The sequence below is a fragment of the Idiotropiscis lumnitzeri genome, chromosome 4, assembly GCF_059441095.1.
Source record: "Idiotropiscis lumnitzeri isolate Australia: NSW breed Sydney's pygmy pipehorse chromosome 4, RoL_Ilum_1.0, whole genome shotgun sequence".
Taxonomy (NCBI): Eukaryota; Metazoa; Chordata; class Actinopteri; order Syngnathiformes; family Syngnathidae; genus Idiotropiscis; species Idiotropiscis lumnitzeri.
In genome coordinates, this window is record NC_142394.1 from 31767952 (window position 1) to 31775204 (window position 7253).

General features: G+C 46.3%; 2 protein-coding genes across 2 annotated transcripts in view; one reads left to right on the forward strand and one right to left on the reverse strand.

Moving 5' to 3' along the window:
- Positions 1–4059, reverse strand: part of LOC148339253 (lysosome-associated membrane glycoprotein 1-like) — a 4304-nt gene extending 245 nt beyond the window's left edge. Inside the window, exons 1-6 of the mRNA XM_088293166.1 lie at positions 3820–4059; positions 2909–3222; positions 2646–2765; positions 1923–1989; positions 717–890; positions 1–633 (exon numbers count right to left, since the gene is read on the reverse strand). The exon at positions 1–633 is cut by the window's left edge and continues 245 nt beyond it. Coding sequence (XP_088149292.1) covers positions 494–633; positions 717–890; positions 1923–1989; positions 2646–2765; positions 2909–3222; positions 3820–3862 — 858 coding nt within the window. The 5' untranslated portion in view covers positions 3863–4059 and the 3' untranslated portion in view covers positions 1–493. The remainder of the gene's footprint in view (positions 634–716; positions 891–1922; positions 1990–2645; positions 2766–2908; positions 3223–3819) is intronic.
- A 1383-nt stretch (positions 4060–5442) lies between these two features.
- On the forward strand, positions 5443–7018 carry ing2 (inhibitor of growth family, member 2). The gene is made up of 2 exons (XM_088293165.1): positions 5443–5721; positions 6186–7018. The coding sequence occupies exons 1-2, from the start codon at positions 5448–5450 to the stop codon at positions 6911–6913; spliced, it is 1002 nt and encodes a 333-aa protein (XP_088149291.1). The 5' UTR covers positions 5443–5447; the 3' UTR covers positions 6914–7018.
- Positions 7019–7253: the final 235 nt, after the last annotated feature.

Below are 7253 nucleotides of genomic sequence, written 5' to 3' on the forward strand. Positions count from 1 at the left end.
GTAGTCACTGGCTTTACAAGTACTTAAGGGAACACAAGAATAGAAATTTAAAAGTGAAACTTTCTGGAAAAAACGACTTGGAGAAAGAAAAAGCAAAAGCGCTTTCAATGAAACGTTCCAACACTACACAATATAAAAACAACAAACATCTGTCTCCGTCTTTTGGGGATATTTGTGATGAAAAGTTATCAAATGCTGAGTAGCATTGGTGCAAAGATGTTTTGTGACCCCAAAAGTGAATTTTGGGATTGCAGAGGCCATTCGATGACGGTTGCACCATTTCAAAAATCTTCACAAATCAGACTGGCATTTTTGTTAGTGCGGTTGATTTTGCATCTTGCTATTCGCATTCAGAGGTTCTAATGCTAACAGGCTAGCGGTTGCTATGCTAACATACAGCATGGACGTACAATAGATAGCGACCTGAGAAATGGAAACGATTTTTCGCAGGATGGGTGGAAGGCCAAGAACCACGCCGCCTTGGGGGAGGTCCTCACAGCGACTGGTAGCCGTCCGTCCTGCGCTTGCGGCTCAGCAGGTAGACCACCAGCACCACCAAAACCAGCACCAGCAAGGTCGCGCCCACGCCGATGGCCACGCTGTAATCGGGCCGGTCGGCCGCACAGTGGTCGGCTGAAAGGGGCGCCGCATGTGACATGTCCGTCAACGACCCGAAACAAAATGGAATCGGAGGCCAGCGCCTTTGGGTTACTTACTGACGCCAAATTCGTCACTCTCGCTCAGATTGAAGGCCTGCATCCGGTCATCCTTGACGTCGAGATACAAGCCGTTGCCCACGTAGACCGATTCGCTCCGGCACGAGTACGAATGGCCGATCTTTGCAGGGAAGGCGCGCAACGAATTGTTGGTGGCGCTGTAGCGTCTGCTGGCTGCAAAACAAATACAAAAGCAAAGAAATTGCACATTTGAAAAAGTTCCATGTTTGCCGACTGCAAATAAAATGGTCAGTTTTCAAAAGTTCCAATGTCTCTTGGTCCTTTCGACAAAATCCAGAAGAAGCAAATGACACTCCACATGTCATCCAAGCAAGGTTGGGCTTGTTGTTACCGTGACGACAGGGAGAGGGGGCTGGGGACTAGCGCCAAAGTGTGTACTTAAGTGTTGTGACTTTCTCCTACGCCTCTAACGACTATTCGCTTTTTTTTTTTGGGGGGGGGGGGGGAGAAACATCGCAAAAAAAAAAAGAAAAAAGAAATATCAGCATTTTCAGATGAGGAAGCGGCACTTCATCCCTAAGATTGGGCGACCCGGTCGGGTGTTTTGTTCAACAAGGAGCAACAAATGGAGCCATTTTCTGTGCTATGTTGCCTTTTGGAGATTCTGACAGGGGTAAAAAAAAAAAAGAAAAAAGGTATGAGGTGGCCCAATATCACCAAGCTGCTGAACTACACGATGGAAATGAGCGCTCCTCGATGTTTCTCAATTCACTGACCACAAAGCATTCAAGCCACATTTTGTGACATTATTGGAGAGTGAACAATTGTATTTTCACTTCAACTCAAAGATGTCCAAATGGCAATTTAGCAACTTTTCCAACCACTTTTCGTGGTGTCTCCTGACCCAGCCTCAAAGCAAATTGTATTTTAAATTGCATTTTCACTTGTTCAGGCAGCACTTCACCAGCAAGATGCTGCATTATATGACGAAGGAAGGGCAACTTGGTGTTGCTAGCCACAATTCCTTAAAAAGGGACTCCCAATTACTCAAGTCACTTTTTGCGCTGTTAGTGTGTCGACTTCTGGAGATTATGAAGAAAAAAAAAACCCATCAATTCTTTATTTTCTTTTCTCTGGTGAAGAGAAGACTTCATCACCAAGATGCCAAAGCCTTTTTGCAATTTTTGCAGACTCTTACGTTAAACATCCTGAAAACTAAAGCGTTTTGTGCAAAAAGCGGCTTACCGTTGCTTAAGGGGTAATCGAGGCTGAGCAACAACGTGTCAACGTAGGCGATGTTTTCGGCGGTACTCTGAGGAAATAAAACCCAAAAAAATTGCAAAAACATGTTGGACCGTGTTCGTTATTTGCCAATCAGTCTGGGTCATTCACGATGGTGGTGTGGGTGAGGCATTGTGTGACCCACATGACATGCCGTGACACACACACACAAAAAACAGGCTCGTCAAGTCCACTTCCTCTTTCGAATGATTCTCTCGTGGCAGCTTGCAAATGAAAAAAAAAATAAATCACATGACTTTGAGCAACCAAATCTGTGCAACCCATCGAGAGAAACCAGCGGTGGGAAGTCACACTACTTTTTGAAGAAGTTAAACCTGACCTTTTATTGTTTCCCAATTGATCCCCCCCCCCTCAATATTTCGACTGCGATTTAATCCTTTTTTTTCCCTCAAGAATATCTTCCCATGCAGTTGCTTGGATAAAAGATTGAACAACTGTTATTTTAAGTACACCTGTAAAAAAATAATCAATTCACACAAAAAACTGCAGTGAACCCAATTTAGCCCTTGCACATTAGATAAACAAAAAATGTCAATCTAATTGCATTGCCACGTCTATTTGAATTTGTTCATTCATTTAGCCCTACTTTCTGCGTGCAATTTTTTTTTTAACTTCCATTGAGGTGAATGAGACTACGCCTTTTTGCCAGCTTTGAGAGAAGTGAACCTTGTTGAACATGAAGGTGATGAAACCCTCCTGGAAGACCAGCGTCAGGTTGGCCTTGTTCTCCTGACACTTCCCAACGGCTCGAGTCTTGTTAGGCTGCACGATGAACGTCCCGCTGGCCTGGAAAAGGAATCAAGTTCGTTGCAACCAAAGCAGATTTTGTTTGCCCACTGAAATGAATACATTTAGCATTAATCGGTTGCATCCCAAGTACAACATTGTATGTCAGAGTATTTTTACAGGACTGAAGAAAAAAAAAGTACCTTTGGTGTCACGAGTCGAAGCTGCAGGGCCACACGGGCCATCAGGCAAACGGTTTTGCCCTTCTTCAGTCGGTAGTCTCCTGCGCTCAAGTCAGCGGGCGGAGTAGGTTTGGCTGGCGTCGCTGTGGGCGGCGCAACAGTGGCATTGGTGATGGGTGCAGGGGTGGTGGTCGCGTTGGCTGGCGGGGGGGCAGCGGCGGTCGTGGCGTTGGCGGCCGGTGTGGTCCGTTTGCCGGTTGGGTCAGGCTCACTTTTTGGAAAGAATTTTTCAGCCGGAGTCACTGTCGCGGGAGGTTTTCCATCTTGTGCCAGTGCTTCAATAGAAAACACAGAAGAAGAAGCAGATTTGGGGCGGGGGGATCTCAGTTACGACCGAGGAGTCCTAATTACAGTCATTAAATATTTCACTTTTATGTCTGATCGCACAAACGGCGGCAAAAAAGCGCTTTGAATCACGTGGTGACGTATCCTTACGTCTATCGTTGCATTGAAACGTCCTCATGACAGTAAATACTTGTGACGAAAAACGTATCAATAGGAAATTCTTAGGTTTATTGTGTATATCTACAGGCAACAAAAACATGAAAACAGAGGTCCGATGAAAAAAACAAAGTGCGAGCCAAGTGACTACGGGGTCGAAGTGGCCAGATAACGTCGCGTTCGACCGAGTTCCAAAGTCCGCCACGTATTAATGACACATTCGAACGCTCTTTAGTGAAAATACAACTAAAAAATAAGTAACATGAATCCAAACTTTTGTAGTGGCCATTTAAAAAGCCGTCAAAACACTTTTTGTACTTACGTCATGAAATGTAGTTGAAACCAAAACGAACCCGGCGCACACCGCAACTAAAATATATGCTTTCGAGCAATAACAAGAGTGCTTTAAAAATGTTCAAGAGAAAGATTACCTGCAATAACACAGCAAGAAATTATTATAAATTGACTTCTCATGGTGTCAGGTGCAGTTTGGTGCCTCCAGAAGACTACGACGGACGGAATGACGCCTCGGTCCTACGATAGTAAAGCGCACGTAAAAGAACGCGCACTGTGACCGGAACCACAGACTACACCAAAACTAAAACGAACTTGGATATATTTTTATTAAATGCTCGATACAAATCCTAGCCGCGCGTGAACCGCCCTGATGTTTGATGAATAAAAGCAGTAATACCCGTGAACTACTCGAGCTCAAGTCGTTTAACGTCAAACTTCCGCCACTTGCATTTTATTTTGAAAGCCTCTCGCATAAAAGGTCGGTGCGAATCGTTTATAAGCTAAATGACGGTAAAAGTTGAGAAACGAAACTTGCCGCGTTCAACTAGAGAAGAGGTCATAATTGCCGTTAACAAAAGCGGAAATTGTACCGATGTAAACAACACAAGACAATAATAATCGTAGCTGCTAATGCATAAAGGACATATTAAAAACATAATATATTGACATCATAGATGTCATATAACGACACGTTAAGTAGTCTATTTAAGATAAAAGCCATTTGTTTGTTTTCGAGATGACGCTCTGTCTCAAATATACAAACTAAAAATGAATTTGTTGGTTTTATTAATATTGTAGCGTCTTTAAAAGAAACACGTCAGACCTCCATTAAAATCTCGTTTTTATTCTTACAAAACGGCTGTTGGCCGTAATCGATGACAACTCGCTCCGTCATCTGCACGAAGGATCTCTCTCTCTTCCCCCCCATCTCTCTCTTTCTCTCTCATTTCCTGTCAGTGAGTCGCGTGATGCATTCAAGTCAATTTTATTTGTATAGCCCTTAATCACAGACAGTCTCAAATGGCTTTACATAACCACAATCGACATCTCCGATCTTAACCCCCAGGAGGGCAAGGAAAAACTCAAAAAAACTCATTAGGGGAAAAGTGAGAAACCTTGAGAAGGGACCACAGATGGGGGAATCCCCCTTCCAGGATGACCAGGCTGCAATGGATGCCAACTGGGCAACATTTGCCACATACAATGATGCTATGCAATAATAGATAAGATAATGTGAAAGAAAATCGGAGACAACACAACGAATTACAACACAAATAACAATACTACGTTATGTTAAATGTTCTTTAAAAACTTTTGTGTGTGGCAAAAACATGGTTCAGAAAATGCACAAAGGGCATTTGTTGTTTTGTCACTAAAGGCTAAAAGTGCAGTAGGGGGGGGCATACAGGCTCTCTATTTTGACCTGGATTCTCACGCATGCGCAGAGGAGATCTGCAAGTCGCTTATTTAAAAAGACCCCACATCATAGCGACCTCTAGTGGAGACCTCAGGCTTTAACGTAAACCAATTTAAACTAAGCACCTCCTTCAATAAATTCCGAACTGATGAATCGTGTTACAATATCTTTTTCCACGTCACACAACAATTAAAAAAAATCTTTATGCCTCGAGATCCCGGGAAAACATTATGTTGGTGAGGAGTCATCTGGCGCAATCGCGTCGCTGCATCGCCACCGGCACCGCCTTCGATTACGACATGGGGGCGGGGGGGCGTCCACGCCATAAAAGGAAAATACTCACGCATGCGTGCAGGTGGCAGTTTTGTTTTATGTCAACTGCTGCCTGGAGCTGCCCTCACGAGCTCGCAAAGTCGTCCGGCATTTGCATCGACTCGCACAATTTACAGGCCGTCTCGATGCATCGTCGCGACCATGTTAGGCCACCACTACCCGAATTCTGACAAGTCGCAACAACTGGCCAACTACGTGGAGGATTATATGGAATGCGTGGAGTCCCTGCCATTAGACATACAAAGAAATGTTTCAGTGCTCCGGGAGATCGACGCCAAGTATCAAGGTAACGAATGCCGATGGCGCCGTGCATGCAAGCGGCTTGCTGCTTCGTTTTGCAATTTTCGTCAATGGAGAATGGCTCCCTCGCACCAAACTCAATTGGAAAATGCAGCCAGTTGTTGACATGCGTTCCCGCTAACAACTACACGCGTGCGTTCATTTTTCGCTAACTGCACTCGCTACTTTCGTTACACTCCGACGTCTGGCGTCAATTTACTGGAGAAGCTCTGACAATGCGACGGTTAAATCGGGACGTTCGCACCACGGTGACGAAGCTCCGTGGACTGAAGCTCGTGAGTACGTAGTAGCCGTTTAAGACTCGCTGCTCCATGCCCCGCCCCCGTCACGTGATCGCCCCTTTTTTTTGTGAGGGGGGGGCAAGGCGGTTTGTTTAAAAAACAAAAACAAACTTAAAAAAAACAAACAGGCGATGCTATTTTTACCTGAGTGGTGGTCGTCTCTTTGCAGAAGTTCTGAAGGAGGTGGATGAAGTCTTTGAAAAGTACAAAGCAGAGCAAGATGGCACTCAGAGAAAGCGGCTGCAAGTCCAGCTGCAACGGGCGCTTATCGTTAGCCAGGAGCTGGGCGACGAGAAGATCCACGTGGTGACCCAGATGACCGAACTGGTGGAGAACCGTTCCCGCCAGATGGACTCGCATTCCCTTTGCCTCCAGGAGCCTTGCGATCCAGAGCGGGCGGCAACGGAGCGGCGCCCGAACGTCCTGGAACCCCCCATCGTCACCACCGCCGCTGCTCCGGCCGTCGCCGAACGCGCCTCGGCCCGCCGGCCGCGACGTCAGCGCAACAGCGAGAGCCGAGACTCGAGCCACCCGTCGGCCAACGGTTCTGTGGCGGACGACGCTGCCGAGGAGCCGCCCGACCCGCTTCCTAGAGAGAAGAAATCCAAGTCGGCCAAGAAGAAGAAACGCAAATCCAAGCAGGAGCGTGACGCTTCGCCGGTGGATTTCGCCATCGACCCCAACGAGCCCACCTACTGTTTGTGCGAGCAGGTGTCTTACGGCGAAATGATCGGCTGCGACAACGACCAGTGCCCGATTGAGTGGTTCCACTTCTCCTGCGTTGGGCTGACCTACAAACCGAAGGGCAAGTGGTACTGCCCCAAATGCCGAGGGGACAGTGAAAAGACCATGGACAAAAGTCTGGACAAGAACAGAAAAGAGCGCCGGTCCAGGTAGTGACGCACCAGCGGAGGACACATGCGCCGACATCTTCATCAAACTCTTTGCCTGAGTGAGGTTTCTTTATTTTTGACGTCTAAAAATAAAGACAACTAAAGCATCTCGGTTGAGGAGCAGCCGCATCTTTTCATTGTGGACGAGGTCCTTCCTATGCATATTAACTACATTCACTTGAGCTGTCCATGTACTCATAACGGCACATGAAATGTCAATTGGGGGGGGGGGGGCTGTAATTATTATTCATAAATAATAATAATGTCCGTCAGACAACACTTGACTCGTTCCGTACATTCGTGGAGCGCTACTGCTTAAATGGCGCCTTTTGCGACGAGCGCAA

Bases quoted from the DNA above. Each gene is read 5' to 3' on its own strand.
- ing2 (XM_088293165.1), top strand. From the start codon at position 5,448: ATGCGTGCAGGTGGCAGTTTTGTTTTATGTCAACTGCTGCCTGGAGCT. The intron at 5,722-6,185 runs GTAACGAATGCC...GTCTCTTTGCAG, and splicing joins GATCGACGCCAAGTATCAAG to AAGTTCTGAAGGAGGTGGAT.